At 45.2% G+C, this 17,147-nt stretch overlaps 1 protein-coding gene across 2 annotated transcripts in view; it reads left to right on the top strand.

The window, feature by feature from the left end:
- ZZEF1 (zinc finger ZZ-type and EF-hand domain containing 1) overlaps positions 1-17,147 on the top strand; it is a 300,633-nt gene that overhangs the window by 191,752 nt on the left and 91,734 nt on the right. For both annotated transcript variants that reach the window (XM_040336714.1, XM_040336715.1), the window contains 5 exons: positions 3,058-3,118; positions 3,210-3,340; positions 6,694-6,971; positions 7,147-7,321; positions 15,554-15,686. In XM_040336714.1, coding sequence (XP_040192648.1) covers positions 3,058-3,118; positions 3,210-3,340; positions 6,694-6,971; positions 7,147-7,321; positions 15,554-15,686 — 778 coding nt within the window. The remainder of the gene's footprint in view (positions 1-3,057; positions 3,119-3,209; positions 3,341-6,693; positions 6,972-7,146; positions 7,322-15,553; positions 15,687-17,147) is intronic.

Below are 17,147 nucleotides of genomic sequence, written 5' to 3' on the forward strand. Positions count from 1 at the left end.
TGAGTACACCCCTAAGTAAAAATGTTCACTTTGGGCCCAATGAGCCATTTTCCCTCCCAGTGTTATGCGACTTGTTAGTGTTACAACGTCCCTGATATGAATGGGGAGCAGGTGTGTTAAATTTGGTGTTCTCACTCTCATACTGGCCATTTGAAGTTCAACTTGGCTCCTCATGGCAAAGAACTCAAGGATCTGAAAAAATAATTGTTGCTCTACATCAGGGGTCTCAAACTGGTGACCCACCAGCTGTCCCATGAGGCATTGCAATGCTGACCGTTACAAGCATGACTTCCACAGGTAGAGGCATGATGAGACTTGTAGTTTCACTACTGCTGGAGGGCCACCAGTTTGAGACCCCTTCTCTACATAAAGATGGCCTAGGCTATAAGAAGATTGCCAAATACCCTTTAACAGGACAGGTTCAACGAAGAACAGGCCTCACCAAGGTTGACCAAAGAAGTTGAGTGCACATGCTCAGTGTCATATCTAAAGGTTGTCTTTGGAAAATAGATGTATGAGTGCTGCCGGCATTGTCGCAGAGTTTGAAGGGGTGGGGGGGGTCGTTCCAGAAAGAAGCCTCTTCTAAAGATGGTGCACGAGAAAGCCTGTAAACAGTTGGCTGAAGACAATCAGACTAAGGACATAGATTACTGGAACCATAATCTGTGGTCTGATGAGACCAAGATAAACGTATTTGGCTCAGATGGTGTCAAGTGTCTGGCGGCAACCAGGTGAAAAGTACAAAGACAAGTATGTCATGCCTACAGTCACGCATGGTGGTGGAAGTGCCCTTGGTCTGGGGCTGCATGAGTACTGCCGGCACTGGGGAGCTACAGTTCATTGAGGGAATGTGAATGCCCACATGTACTGTGATATACTGAAGCAGGGCATGAGCCCCTCCCTTCGGAGACTGGGCTGCTGGGAAGTATTCCAACATAACGACCCCAAATACCTCCAGGATGACCACTGCCTTGCTAAAGAAGCTGAGGGTAAAGGTGATGGACTGGCCAAGCATGTCTCCAGACCTAAACCCCATTGAGAATCTGTGGGGAATCCTCAAATGGAAGGTGGAGAAGCGCAAGGTCTCCAACATCCACCACCTCCGTGATGTCGTCATGGAGGAGTGGAAGAAGACTCCAGTGGCAACCTGTGAAGCTCTGGTAAACTCCATGCCCAAGAGGGTTAAAGTGATATTACAGGTTCAAGTTTTTTTATTTAAATAACAAACATATCATACTTACCTCCGCTGTGCAGTTCGTTTTACACAGAGTGGCCCCCATCGTCCTCTTCTGTGGTCCCACGGTGGCTCTCGCGGCTCCTGCCCGCATTAGATAACCCCCTCTGGGAAGCTCTCTCCCGAGGGGTTTACCTTGCTGGCGCGCTCCTGTGTCATACACTCTGCGTCCATAGATGGCGAGTGTATGACTCGGCCGCTTCCTTGGATTTGATTGACAGCAGCGGGAGCCAATGGCTGCGCTGCTATCAATCTATTCAATGAAGATCCGAGAAGCCGTGGAGCGACCAACGCGGGATCGTGCCCACAGAAATTCAGGGCTCAGGTAAGTAAAATGGGGGGGCTGGGGGGCCCGACACTGTAAGGTGTTTTTCACCTTAATGCATAGGATGCATTAAGGTGAAAAAACACGAGGGTTTATAACCCCTTTTAATGCAGTGCTGGAAAATAATGGTGGCCACACACAAAATACTGACACTTTGGGCCCAATTTGGACATTTTAACTTGGTGGTGTACTCACTTTTGTTGCCAGTGGTTTAGACATTAATGGCTGTGTGTCGAGTTATTTTGAGGGGACAGCAAATTTGCACTATTATACAAGCTTGTACACTCACTACTTTACATTGTAGCAAAGTGTCATTTCAAGTTGTCACATGAAAGATGTAATAAAATATTTGCAAACGTGAGGGGTTTGCTCACTTTTGCAAGATATTGTATATATTTCATGCAATGTATGTGTATATGAGGTTTGAGTAAGCACTGAGTTTAGCGCGAAACGCGTTGCCTTTTATGTTCCTGCTATACTTGTAATTGTGATTTTAATGCTTCAGTAAAGATAACAAGGAGTGTAACAATATTCTGGATTTTGCATGTTACTGAATCCAACAGACAAGCTGTTCACAACAGGTAAGAGTTGGTCACTCACTTAGAGCGGTATTTCTTTGGCTTTATTAATTCACACATTCTCCAAGTTCTGCCACGTGATGTCCAGCTTTTGGCCACAAGATTCTTTCATCAGCACTGACCCTTTTTTATTGGGCCCATTGGCATGAATCTGTTTCGTCTTATTGCTCACCCTACTGATTCGTTTATCGGGGACATCCCAGGGTCTATGAATATTCAGCCTCTATCCAGTACTTTACAGTTAAGATAAAATACATTTTAATTTGCCTTTTAAATTCTGTATCTTGGAGTACACTACAGCCTCTACACTGTTTGAGTTGCATTGCTTGCTTAAAAATGATCTCAGATTATAACGGTATGCCTTGCCAGTGTCAAAACGCCTGAAGTTAGAAATCCTGCTGCTGTCCTGTACTGTACTTAGTTTACAGGCAAGTAAAAATTCCCTTTAATTTCTCCTTTTTCAGTTTTTTCAGTTTTGGACCATGGATGTGTTACACTCTGAAGATGTTCCCTATTCTATCTAAAACAAAAAAGGTCCTTTATCAATTAATTTGGCCTAGTTAAAAAGTTGAAAATATTAATATTAATGTTATCCATGGGAAACAAATCAGATGGTGTTCTTCTATTTTGTATTACATGTACACACAAGTATTTGTGCATGCTCTTCGTCAGTACGTAACAACATAAATGTAATAACGAAGAGAAAGCTAAAGACCAAAAAGCTCCTGTCCTGAACTACTTGTTAGGTGTTGGCTTTTGTAAAACCTGCACTGGGGAATGAAGATGTTGACTTGTTCCCGTGTATCACTTCCACTTTTCTTTGCTCCATTTTTCATTAATCGGTCCTTCTCTGTTTTGATGTTTTTTCATGTTTTATGCAGTGTAGACTTGTTACTAAAGTAAATATTTTAACTTCACAGAAGCAATACTCTGCAGAAGATGAGGATCAAGATGGAGTAAGCCCTACAAAAGGATGTTTATGTTAGTTACCCATTTATACTTTGCTTCTGTTCTGTACTGATTGGTCAATATGTATTTCTGGTAATTTTTTTTTCTTTCCTTTACCCCATAGTTCCTGGAGACTTGTCAAAGAAACATATTGTTGACAAAGCTACAATCTTAAGCCCTGACCAATTGTTTGCTGAATGCTCTCAGGAACGTATATTAGGACTTATAGCAGCCATGTTACCTCCTTTAAAATCAGTAAGTCCCCAAAGTTTCATATATTTAAATTGTCATTGCCTACTTACCAAGGTAGAAGAATCCACAAAAAGCAAAGTCTTGGAGGCCAAAGAAGTGGATTATTATTTTGAAGAGGTGGTCCACTGTGGAGGACAGTTTCTATATGGAGGTTTGCAGGCAAAAATCTAGACTGAAAGGGATTGAGACAGTTAGTTATTAGTAAGGTGGTAGCTCAGATTGAGATTAAAAAGTCTTGGGTTGCTCAGACTGGTGAGGTCCAGCGAGGGCTTTTTAAGTATGGAGGTGACGATTGCATGTTTTAGAGCAGTGGGGAAGATGTCAGTAGAAAGGGTGAGCTTGAAGATGTGAGTTAGCGTAGAATAAAGAAAGAGGATTAACAAAGTAGTTATATAGGAATGGGATGCAGGTGACCAGCTGAGTGTCAGAAAATAATACCTCTATGATAGCAGCGTTGAAATAGGAAATTGTTGAATGTTGCAGTTGATTTGTTCGGTGGGAGAGACTTCTGGACAGTGGAGATCTCATCACGAATTGCTTCATTCTTGTTTTTGAAATGACTGGTAATTTCTTTGCTCAGAAAATTTGTTAGTGGGTGGAGGCAGTGGGGAACAGAATAGTGTTAAAATCAGAAAATATTTAACCAGAACTTTGTGAGAGGGCGTCAAGAGTGCTGAAATAGATATGTTTGGCAATTATACTTTAAGAGGGCAGATTTTTATAGGGCAAAATTGTGCAATGATTTTGTTTTACACTACAATCTGTCTTCTGGTGTGACCCCCAGATATTTCTTACCTACAGCCAAGAGCCAAGGACAGTTATACATTTGCTGTGCAACAGTATAAATAATGAGAGTAGCATCTGGTACTTATGCTTGTGCCAGAATGGACTTAATCCCACTGTTTGGATTGATGCATAAAACCCACAGAGATGCAGTAGATTCTAGACTATGAGCTTATTGCAAAACTGTTTAGCAAATTCTGATGAACAAACCAATAAACCTTATTGGCATCTAACAAGCTGCTGATCAGAGCTAATCGCCTAAAATGTACCCACATTCACCCACCTGCCATTGTTTTTCTGCGCTGCCCCCCCCCCTCCTGCGGCACTGCGTTTATCTAAAATGCTCCCCATACACACACACACACACTCTTTTACTGTTCCCTTGCTGGCAACGTGCAGTTTCTGGCTTCTCCTCCCTTCCTACCGGTATCAGGTGCTGCAGGGGAGTCTCAGGGGAGATAAAGATATCTAAATATACCCCAGCACCCCCCCCCCCTTATGCATGGTGCAGGGAACCCCTCTCCTCGCCGATCCCTGCCAGCCACATTCAACTCCACAAGGCAACTGTCGCAAAAAAAAAAGAGGACGGTTGCTGAATGTGTTGATTAGATGTTTGTGTGTTTTTTTTTTTTTTTCCTAATCCTGCATTCAACAATCTAAATAGTGGTTAATATAAAAGTTTTACATTCTTCATACAAAGAGGGTACCTTTTTAATTGTAACTGGAATCCCACTTCAACATAATTCAGGTTTAGCTTTTAGTGAGTATAGTGTGAATTTAGTAAAATTTGTTGTTTGTATTGGCTATTAATGATTTTAGTGTTGTTGTTTTCAAAAATATTGTTAAACCTTTACGCACATATCACAGTGCCTTAAAAATCTGTAGCACCTTTTTTTTATCTTACTGGTTATGTGTTAGTTAGTGTCATTTACAAACACTAAAGGTTGTAAATGAAAAATGCAAACCTCCAGAAAGTTGTTTATAGTCTTGCATACCTTCGGCTTTCACTATTTTGCAAAAGGCAGACATCGGGTCCACCGGACCTGCTGACTGGCTCCCCTTTCTGTCCAATGGGCGTGCATGAGTTTAAAACTTACGAATATTTGTTCTTTAAAGGGGTTGTAAAGGTTTGTTTTCACACTTCCTGTTTCTCCTCAGTAATCTTGCCCCCATCACCCGAGCCTTTCTGGCTGTGTGTAAGCTCCATCGGACATTTGTTGTCGGAATTTCAGACAACAAATGTTTGAGAGCTGGCTCTCAATTTTTTCGACAACAAAAGTTCTTGTCGGAAATTCCGATCGTCTGTAGCCAATTCCGACGCACACAAATCCTACGCATGCTCGGAATCAATTGAAAGCGTTTCTGGAATCATTGAACTTAATTTTATTGGCTTGTTGTAGTGTTGCGCTTCACCGCGTTCTTGATGTTCGGAATTTCCAACAACATTTGTTGGAAACAAGTTTGAGCGAACAATCCGTCGGACAAAAATCCACAGTTATGTCGGAATGTCCGATCGTGTGTAAGCGGCATTAGAGATGGCTTTGTATCACTTTTAAGCCTTATGCAGGTCAACTTCTCTTCTTTTTGCCAGGCATAGTCAACATCAGCTGATGCTTCTTATGAACTGCAGTCTTTGGGCCGCTTTCACACAGATAATCTGATCGGTTCCCCCTGTCAGTTTTTTAGGCGGACCCTCCAACATCCGATCTGATCCTGTCTGCTAAAAACAGACAGATGAGGATCCTCATCTGTCTATTGGATGACAGTCGGATGGAAGCAGGCATACCATTTCCTTCCCGGCAGCCCATAGAGCAGTGGTTCTCAAGTACCCCAAACAGGCCATGTTTTGAGAATTTCTCTTAGATAAATTTTTATCTGTTGGGGGTACTTTAGGACAGGGTTGAGAACCACTGCCATAGAGGACAGCGTGCTCTGTCCATGTCCACTCTGCATCAGCAGAGCGGGCACAGTCCTGTCATCCACCTGCTCATCGGGGATCAGTGGAAACATCCCCTGCTGAGCAGACTGATTCGCTGGCAGACTCCACCAGTGTGAAATAGGCCGTAAAATGTGTGAGTGTCTTTTTTTCAAAGTAGCTCTAAACCACACGTCCAAATGCATTTCATCAATTGGGCTCCAAGTTTGCAAACTTTCAACTCCATTTTGCATTTATTAAAGTAATTAGTCAATGGGTTTACTTAATTTTTCCTCCAGCACTGTGAATGTTTAATGGGTGTGTTCAATAAAGACATGGAAAATTTGAATTGTGTGTGTGTGTGTGTGTGTTATCAGCTTATGCACATTGTGTTTGTCCATTGTTGGGACTTAGATGTGGATCAAATCACATTGTATGCCAAATTACTACAGAACTTCAGTTAATTTCAAGGGGTTTGCATACTTTTTCTTGTCACGGTATGTGTTCAAAGTGTATACGCAAATTATGTCTCTGCAAAAGTTTCTAGATTACAATAATTTTTTTTAGGTCAGAGCTCTACAAATGTACAAAAATGCTATTTTTCTGTTTTATAAGTAAAAAGAAAGATTACATTTAAATGGATATTCTTCTCTTGCAGGATGCAGCGAGTTCCATAGCAAACCTGCAGCAAGTGCTACCACTGATGTTTGAAGTAGTGATCACCAATGTTGGTCACTTAAATGAATCCTATCATTTAACATTGGGCCTTCTGGGTCAGTTGATTCTTAGATTAAACCCAGCTGAGGTGGACGATGCTGTGAAAAAAGTCCTGTCTTCCAAACACATCTTGCAAATAGAAGATGAAGGGAGCTCTGTGCCAGATGGTTGGATTACAACTCGGCTGCTCTTCACTCTTGGAGCTCTATGCCTAGACAGGTGTGTATTTCATTCTCTCGTCCTGACACCTGTATGCACTATGGCTTTTTTTTTTTGATGAACACTAGCTCTTGGAACCAAATTAATTTGGAGTTTGTGGATATATTTAATAAGGCATGTATTGATTTCAATTAGTGTGTGTAAATGTGTGTTTTTTTTTTTTTTTTTCTTACAGCAAAGTTGGTCTTGATTGGGCCTGTACTATGTCTGATATTCTGCGGGAGTTAAATAGTTCTCCAAAATGGCAGAAAGTGATGAATGATTTCACTGATCACTGTATGCAACAATTGCCTCATCAATTGAAAAACACAAATATCTTCACTTTGTTGGTCTTGGTTGGATTCCCTGAGGTAAGATGTTTTCAAATATAACCAAAAATGTTGCTTACGTGCAAGTTATTTAAATCCACACTCCTGTCAAATATGAAAGCTAAACCTTGAAATGCGAATCATGAGCTACCTGCTTTTGTTTTTTATACTGGAATGGTTGTAGTGCACTAGTTCATTCTACTGCCTAAAATCATGTTGCTGACAATCGAGCCAGCTTTTGTGTTATACCATTCTCAGAAGTGGAAGTTGAAGAGAATGATATGACAACAGACTGTCTAGTAATAAAACTTGTATCTTGCACCTCGGGGGGCGGTACATTCACAAAAAGGATTCACCTACTTGAAGAACTTAGGCCCCTTTCACACTTGTGTGATTTCAGTTGCGCCATTTTTGCCACAATTTCTGCAAAACAGTCATACGACCGTGGATCTGACTTTGCCCTGCGACATGAAGTCCGACTTCAATGACCAGGGATCCGACTTTGATCCCCGACAATATCAGGCACTGTCTGGTATGAATCATTAGGAGGAGCTCCACGCAAATTAAAAAAAAAAAACAGCATGGGTTCCCCCTCCAAGAGCATACCAGGCTATTCGGTCTGGTATGGATTTTAAGGGGAGCCCCCCGTGCCGTTTTTTCCCCCAAAATCCATACCAGACCCTTTTCCGAGGACACAGCCCGGCAGGTTAGGAAATGGGATGGGGACGAGCGAGCACCTCCCTGAGCCGTACCAGGCCGCATGCCCTCAACATGGGGGGGGGGGCGCCCCCCCCCACCTCAAAGCACTTTGTCCCCATGTTGATGAGGACAAGGGCCTCTTCCCGACAACCCTTGCTCTTTTGCCCGGTGTTCTGCCCTGTCTTCTCCGTTGTCTTCTCCCTCTGTTCTTCTTCCGACGTTGACTCAACACTCTCTCCCACTCTAGTGCCACGTGCGCAGTTTGCGACGACTTATATTTGCATGGGCTGGGGGTCACCGGGTGATCTCATACGGTGACCCCGCCCCTTATGATGTCACTTCCCGTGGCATGATGCCAATATAAGTCATTGCACACGGCATTAGAGCAGGAGAAAGCGTTGAGTCAACAACAGAAGAAGAACAGAGGGAGAAGACAGGGCAAAGAGTTAGATAGTGGAGAGGAAGTCGGAAAAGACGCCTGAGCTACCTAATAAATTGGTTTAACACCCTGTGTGCTGGGTTTTATTTTTGACACTTGTTTTTAGGTAAATGGTTAGGGGTACGATGTAGTGGTGGGCCGGGATCTGGGGGCCCCCTTGTTAAAGGGGGCTTCCAGATTCTGATAAGCCCCCTGCCCGCAGAACCTGACAACTAACGGCCAGGGTTGTCGGGAAGAGGCCCTTTTCCTCATCAACATGGGGATATGGTGCTTTGTGGTAATGGGGTGCAGGGCCTCCCCCGCCCCAAAGCACCCACCCCCCCATGTTGAGGGCATGCAGCCTGGTACTATTCAGGAGGGGGGGTGTGCTTGCTAGTCCCTGTCCCCTTTCCTAACCTGCCAGGCTGTGTGCTCAGATAAGGGTTTGATATGGATTATGGGGGGACCCCCACGCCTTTTTTTTTTTTTTGGCGTCGAGTTTTCCTTCAAGATCATCAGAGCACAAGTCGCATGTCAAAGTCAGATCCATTATAAAGAGATCCGACTTCAGTGATATTCAATGGGCTGAAGTAGGATCAAAGTTGAACCAGTAGTACAGGGACTACTTTGAAGTTGACACGACTTGAAGCCGTGCTAATATGAATGGTTGTCATTCGAAATCATGAGGAATGACTTGTCATGCTACTTTGCAGTCCCAAATCGTGGGCCAAGTCATACAAGTGTGAAAGGGGCCTAAGAAACTGAAATTAAATGCCTTCTACTCCCACTTGGTGGTGGGGTTGTGTGCGTGTGTAGATATAGATCTATAGCAATAGATAGATATCTATAGATATATAGTACACACATACGTATACACGCTCACCGGCCACTTTATTAGGTACACCTTGCTACTACCAGGTTGGACCCCCCCTTTTGCTTTCAGAACTGCCTTAATTCTTTGTGACAAAGATTCAAATGGCAGTTTTTGGTCCATATTGACAGAATAGCATCACGCAGTTGCTGCAGATTTGTCTACTGCACATCCGTGATGCAAATCTCCCACACCAACACATCCCAAAGGTGCTCTATTGCAATATTTCTCAACTCCTCAAGTACCCGCAACAGGTCATGTTTTCAGGATTTCCCTCGGATGAAACGGCTGTGGTAATTACGAAGGCAGGGGAACTGATCAAATCGCCTGTGCAAAATAATGGAAAGCCTGAAAACATGACCTGTTGGGGGTACCTGAGGACTGGAGTTAAGAAGCATTGCTCCATTGGATTGATATCTAGTGACTGGGGAGGCCATTGGAGTACAGTTAACTCTTTGTCATGTTTTAAAAAACCAGATGATTTGAGCTTTGTGACATGGTGCATTATCCTGCTGGAAGTAGCCATCAGAAGATGGGTACAGTGTAGTCATAAAGGGATGGACATGGCCAGCAAATTGTAGGAGTGGTACCCAGTGTGGTCTTTTGCCGCTGTAGCCCAAAGAGGCTGCGTCTGCCACTCCATACCCCATGACTCCTGGGGTGGCCGGTGAGCTTTGCTTCCGAGGTCGTCAGATTTCGGCTCTAGCTGTTTACTTTCAGCGACCCTTGGCAGTGCACTCCTTGGTGCGTACGTTTGTGCAGGGGGTCCGGCATGTGGCCCCTCCTGTGCGTCCTCCACTGCCCCCATGGGACCTGAATTTAGTCCTCTCGGTGCTTCAAGAAGCTCCCTTTTGAGGAAATTCGAAAGATCCCTTTGTTGACTCTGTCACAGAAGGTGGTTTTTCTGGTAGCAATTATCTCAGTCAGACGGGTGTCTGAACTGGCGGCCTTGTCCTGCAAGGCTCCCTACTTGGTAATCCATGAGGATAAGGTGGTGCTGCGGCCGCAGCCGTCTTTTCTCCCAAAGGTCGTTTCGGCTTTTCACATTAATGAGGACATTGTGTTACCATCCTTATGTCCTCGGCCGAAAAACCTGAAGGAGGCCACTTTACATTCCCTGGATGTGGTTTGGGTCCTACGTGTGTACTTATCTGCTACGGCTCCGTTCCGGAAGTCGGACTCACTGTTCGTTTCAGTGAATGGTCCTAAAAAAGGTCTGGCGGTCTCGTCGGCCACCATTTCTTGGTGGATCAGACAGGTTGTGCTTCAGGCCTATGCCCTGAATGGGCGAGCGCCTCCCTTTCAGGTTACGGCGCATTCGACCAGGGCGATCGGTGCCTCCTGGGCTTTCCGTCATCAAGCGTCTGTGTTATAGGTGTGTGAGGCAGCGACTTGGTTGTCAATCCACACCTTCTCAAAATTGTACAAGGTGGATGTGAGTGCATCTTCGGATGCCTCCTTCAGCCACAAGGTGTTACAGGCGGCAGTTTTTAGGTTGGAGTTCCTCCGTTGAGAAACTCCGGTTTTTGTTTGGGGTGTAGCTTGGTTTGCTGCTTTTTTTTTTTTTTTTCACACCCCTCTAATTTTTTTGACACTGCTTGGGGACGTCCCTAAGATCAAAGCCTGCTGTGTCCATCCATGAACGGAAGAGGAAATAGGATTTTTGTACTCACCGTAAAATCCATTTCTCTGAGTTCATGGACGGACACAGCACCCACCCCTACTTTTGTTTGTATTGCTTGTTACGAACTGGAGCTGCTGAGTCAGAGAGTGGGTTATACCCAGGGGACCACTCCCCTGGGAGGAGCTGTACTGAGGAAAGTGTTTTAACACTTAAAGTGCTGTTTTCTGCCTAGTCTCTCCTGGAAGGAAATGGATATAATACCCTAAGGTCAAAGGCTGCTGTGTCCGTCCATGAACTCAGAGAAATTGATTTTACGGTGAGTACAAAAATCCTATTTTTCTAGTGCTCTTGTTTGCTAGACCAACTATAGGTAGGGGCGGGTTTAGGTGATCACCTGCCCCCTATCGATTAGCACTCTTGTGCTCCTATTTAGGAGACTGTACAATTCATAGTTAGGACTGCAGTACAGAGAGTGCCTTGGCGCGGCCTGCAGCTCACACAGGTATTTGCAAATACATGCAACTAAACCTCTGTTTTTAATGCATACAGCTAGAGACAGATTAATTTTGCTTCGTGGTGAGAGAGGGTCTCTGTCGGCCTATGGCCCTCCCTTTTGATCTGGCGTCAGCACCATGGGTTTTCAGCTGGGAGCTTGCATTTATCCTAACTTTGTTGGGACAGCGAGGCTTTGCCTCATTGGCTGCTTGGACGACTTACTTCTGAGAGCTGCTTCTGTCTCAGACCTAGTGGATGTGTTATTCCCATTCAGACCCTCTGAAGATTCGGGTGGGTGTTAAACGTTTAGGCCAGAAGGTGTAGCTCAGTGGCAGCAAGCCTGTGTGCGACCCAGGGTTTAAATGCTGGGCATGCTAGGTTCCGACTCAGCGTTGGAGTATCTAGGGTTGATCCGGACTCCCCGGTGGCGAAGGTCCTTCTTGCCCTGGAGAAATTTCAGACTCTTCAGTCTGCGGTGAAGGTATTGGCATCACGCAATCGATCTTCTCCAGCGCCTGCTGGTCCGGGGCCTGTGGGTAACCTCCTTCGAGGCGGTACTGGCTCGAAGGAGGCTACCACACTCTGGTTTTCCAGGGGAAATACTGTCCAGGTGGTAAAAATCTCTTGTCTCTGAAATCATCAGATTCCGGTGCGCCACCTAGTCAGTCTCTCTGAGTTGGGGACGGAGATCCCCGACTCTTTGGTCTGGGAAGTTGTTTCTTCCTTTCAGTGGTCAGTGTTTACGACGGATGCCAGCCTCACAGGTTGTGAACCTTGGGGGGTCCAGTCGGCCCTGAGTCGCTGGACTTGCGTGGACCCACGGCCACACCTCCCTGAATGTGCCCGCTCTCGTCTGGTCTCAGTAGCTACCCAGGGTCGGGCCTGGCTAGTTCCTGGGTGGGAGACCGCCTGGGAATACCAGGTGCTTTCTACCGTTCATTGTCCTACTGGTCGAGGAGGTTGCAAGGTCGTCCAATCTGGTTTCAGCCGGACAACGCCACGGCCGTGGCTTCGGTCTACCATCAGGTATACCGGCAGACGGACTACTGGAGTTGCCAGATGCTGGACCAGGGCGACTAGTCTTTGTGCTTGGTGTTTCGGCTCCCATGCAGGAGGTGAGCCTCACAGGGCATGGATCTCCTGGCCGCTCGTCTCCACCGCAAGGGTGTCGAAGTTAGTGGCCAGGTCTAGTGATCTGGTACAGACGCGTAAGTCGCACTGGTGGCCCTGTGGGGTCTGTAACGGCGACTTTTTGCCATTCCTCCATTGTAGTTGCTTCCTCGGCTGCTCCACAGAGTGGAGGCTGAGGAGATCCCGATGATTCTAATCGCTCCAGATTGACCTTGGCGTCCTTGGTACGCCGATATTGGGTGCCTGGTAGCGGAGGTACCCTGGCGGTTGCCAGGGCGGGAGGTCCCTCTGTCTCGAGGTCCCATACTTCCTCCTGTTGTACAGTCACTGACTTGCTCAACATGGCTATTGGAAGCCAGACTTTAAGTGACCGAGGTCTGTCCGACTCGGTCATCTCAACAATGCTCAGGGCATGGTAGTCTTCTTCCGGATGATCTACCATCGCACCTGGCAGGCCTACATCTCTTGGTGAGAAGGGATGGAGTGACATCCACGGACATACTCGGTGTCCAGGGTCCTGCTGTTTTTACAGCTTGGAGTGGATCTAAAAAATGCTTAAAGCACTGTTTGGGGGCAGATTTCAGCTTTGGCTGTGTTCTTTCAGTGGCCTTTTTGCGGCCCGTTCCCTGGTGGGTCCCTTTTTGTGTGCAGGGGGGTTTGTCATATACTTTCACCTCTTGGCCCATCTCTTCCCCCATGAGTTTGACTCTGGTGTTCTCGGTTCTTCAGGAACCTTCCTTTTGGAAACTTTAGAGAGATTTGCTCTTGACACTATCTCAGAAGGTGGCCCCTTTAGTGGCCTTTACCTCTGTTAGAGGGGTTTTCTAAGTTGGCGGTCTTGTCTTGCAAGCAGCCATGCTTTATGATCCTCCATAAGGATTAGGTGGTGGTGCGCCCGCGACCTTTCCTTCTTCTGAAGGTGGCTTAGGCCTTTCGCCGGAATTGGGACATTTTTCTTCCATCCTTCTGTCCTCGGCCGGCGCATCCTACGGAGGTTGCCTTTCATACTTTAGGCGTGGTACGCGCTTTGCGGGTGTACCAGCCTGCTTCGGCTCCGTTTCGAAGTTCTGACTCTCTTTTGTGTCGGTGTCTGGTCCACAAAAGGGCCTAGCGGTCTCGTCGACCACCATTTCTCGGTGGATCAGGCAGGCTGTCATACAGGCCTATGCTCTTAAGGGGCGAGCCCCCCTTTCCAGTCACGGCACTTTCGACCAGGGCAATTGGTGCTTCCTGGGGTTTTTTCCCCGACATCATATGCGTCTGTCTCACAGGTGTGCGAGGCGGCGACTTGCTCGTCCGTTCACACTTTTTCCAGAATTTACATAGTTGCTGTGAGTGCATCTTCTGATGCTTTTTTCGACCGCTAGTTTTTGCCGGCGGCTGTTTAAAGTTGCACCTCCTCCGTTGAGGAGCTCTGCTTGTTTTGGGGTGAAGTTAAAATTGGTTTTACTGATCTATTTCCCACCCCTCGTTTTTGACACTGCTTGGGAACGTCCCACTTGTCAAGATTTAAGGAGCTGTGTGTCCGTCCATGGACGATAAGAGAAAATAGGATTTTTTGCACTCGCCGTAAATTCCTTTTCTCCGAGTCCATGGACGGACACAGCACCCACCCCTCATTTTTAGGTTTGTACTGCTTGTTACGAACTGAAGCTGCATGCTGCAGTGAAGTAGGGTTATGTCTGGAGGGACTGCCCCCTGGGCAGGGCTGTTCAACTCTGTTAATGTAACATGTATTTAATTATCGAACATGTTTCTGCCTAGTCCTCTCCTGTAAACAGGGAACATAACCCACTTGTCAAGATTTAAGGAGCTGTGTCCGTCCATGGACTCAGAGAAAAGGATTTTACAGTGAGTACAAAAAATCCTATTTTCTTCCCCATTTTGATGCTTGGTTTGAACTTCAGCAAGTCGTTTTTACCACGTCTAGATGCCCAAGTGCATTTAGTTGCTGCCATGTGATTGCCAATTTGTGTTACCAAGCAATTGAACAGGTACCTTATAAAGTGGCCGGTGAGTGTATATATCCATACCCAAGTGACCTACATTTACAAAGCTTCTGGCTCTGCTTTCTCGGTGCTTCTACACTGAACTTCTGGTGTTCACAGAAAAGCATTTACAGTGGACCATGCAGTTTAGAGCCAGGCTGAAGAAAGGAGGGGGAGGGAGGAGAAGGGGTGTGCCTTGCCACCAGGCTGTGTGTTTTCTTGATGCACAGTTTAGGTTGACACAACTAGTCCCTGCATGCAAGGGTTGCTCCGTAGGATACTGCAAGAGAAAAGAGCCGCTGTGAAAAAAGGAAACCTGGGACAGGTGTCAGGTCAACAAATTAAACGGGAACATGGGAAAGGAGGATCTCTTGTAGAGTGCTCAATGCCCCAGAATTCCAGGATAGACTCTGCAGTCACTGTCTCTTTCCCACCTTCTTCCTGTTGCAATTTACGATTTGTTGGCAAGGCTACTCATCCGTCAAGGGAGTGGCAGAAGGACATGATCACAGAGCCATTGACCATGGAAGTGTGTGTGTTTTTTTTCCCCCTGTAACAAAACCCAGTATTCTGGTAGGTGCACAGGGTTCTCTTCAGGGAAAGGCCCCACCCAATCACCCTCCAAATTCTCCCAGATTGCTCTGTTCTTCTGTTTGAACCTTCAGGAATACCCAGAGCTTCTGGTTATGGTAGAGCATATGACAGCCTTAGGGTTGAGTTGCCAAACACCATACCCGACAATTGTCATTTGAATAGGAACAAGTTAACCCTATGTGTTGGCTCTGACACCAGCAACATGGAGCTTACTGAGGGTTAGGACTCCTGCTTGCCCGTGGGAACAGGAGCACAGGCAATGGATGTATGAATGGGAGGGGGATGTTCTCGTACCAAACAACTTGTTATTTTTCCTAGTTAGGCCTTAGTCAGCCTCTCTAATTAAAGTTACTTATTTTGTGGCTGCCTAAGAACCTCTTTTAAAAGTGTGTCCAAGGCTGAAAAAGCTATATTTTCCTTTGACATTGTCATTTTGTTTTATGTCTCATTGCAGGTACTCTGTATGGGAACACGGTCTGTGTATGTTGATAATGCCAAAGAACCACATGATGTTGTCATATTAAAGCATTTCACTGAGAAAAATAGAGCTGTAGTTGTTGACCTCAAAACACGAAAGAGGAAGACTGGTAAGTAAATTTCTGTTAACTGTTTGTTTTCTTGCACTTTTTTTTCTTCGGGCCCCTTTTTTCTTGGTAATCCTGCATAAGACACATCCTGTCCTGTCCCTTTTGTATCAACATAAACTTTACTATTGTGTATATATAAATGGAGCTATCAACAAAAAAGGAAGTAGTGCTGCGCTGTGAATGGGGGATGGGAAAGGCGTGTGCAGGAAGTAAAGGTGGTCTATCTGTGGTTAAACCAATATAAACAAAAATGTCATCAAAAAAGGATCAGTGAACTGGCTGACAACGGTGTATCAATTCTAAGCATGGAATTCTTGGTGGCGCGGTAATATCCACTCCTTCACATAAATGGAGCTATGATTGTCACACAGGATGGACTTAAACATGTCTGCCTCTGTTTATCTACTTTACTTTATCTTTTTCTTTACTTTATTGTGTAAACTGGGACTGGCAGTTTACACAATAGAAATACGATTTTTGTCCTATCAAACTCAGAAAATGACTAGGGAAATTAAATTTCTGGCAAGCTTGACAGGTATTTTTTTGCACATGCTGGAAATGTTCTTAGTCTGGAAAGTGAAACCTTTCACAATCACTATATCAATGTTTAATGTTTGGGTTTAGATACACTTTAACGTGGATTTCTAGGGAATGTTTGATAATAACTACTCTAACTGTGGTTTCATAGTTTCAAAATTTACTGAAATTAATGCACAGCTATAAAATGCTTCTGTATGATCATCACGTCATGAGACGCTTGCACTTTCAGACTGGTCTGTGACGTGTCCCTGGAGGTTGCGGGAGGGGAGTGGGCTGAACTTGTATTATTCTCCTCTAGATGAGAAATGTCAAAATGGAAGGAGGAGCCTGTCAGAAAAGTTACCCGTATATATTGCTGTTTTCCCAGGGGTTCCCGTTACCCTTACATCTGTACTTTCTACCATGGGAGTTTCAGCTATTGGTACTCATGCAAGAACAGGGTTGTTTTTTCCCCCTCCCTTGGGGCATTGTAGCTATATATGTTAACACTATGCTCTAGATCAGGGGTGTCCAACCCTTCGGCCTTCCTGGTCACACATCAAGGATAGCTAATGAGCAGAAAAAGCTAGGCAGATTAGGCAGACACTGTGTTTGATACACTAACGCATCAATATCTGTTTGATGCATGTAATAGCAATTTTCAATGAATTCTCAAGGTGCTCATCAGATTATTTGGATCAAATTTTGCCCTTTATGTGCTTCAACCTTGAAAATCGTTGCTCACAAATATAGGTGCTGCCTAAGACGTGATTGTGAAAAGTTGGAAATTTCTTATTTGGGAAAATAAAACCTACTGTACCATAAGTTCTCCAGAGCCTCTTCCATCCCCTTGAACTCCCTACCCCAATCTGTTTATCTTTTACTCTGTCAAAGTTCAGATGATCCCTGCAAACCCATCTCTTCAGACATGCCTATCCGACC

This window comes from Rana temporaria, chromosome 2 (assembly GCF_905171775.1).
Source record: "Rana temporaria chromosome 2, aRanTem1.1, whole genome shotgun sequence".
NCBI lineage: Eukaryota > Metazoa > Chordata > Amphibia > Anura > Ranidae > Rana > Rana temporaria.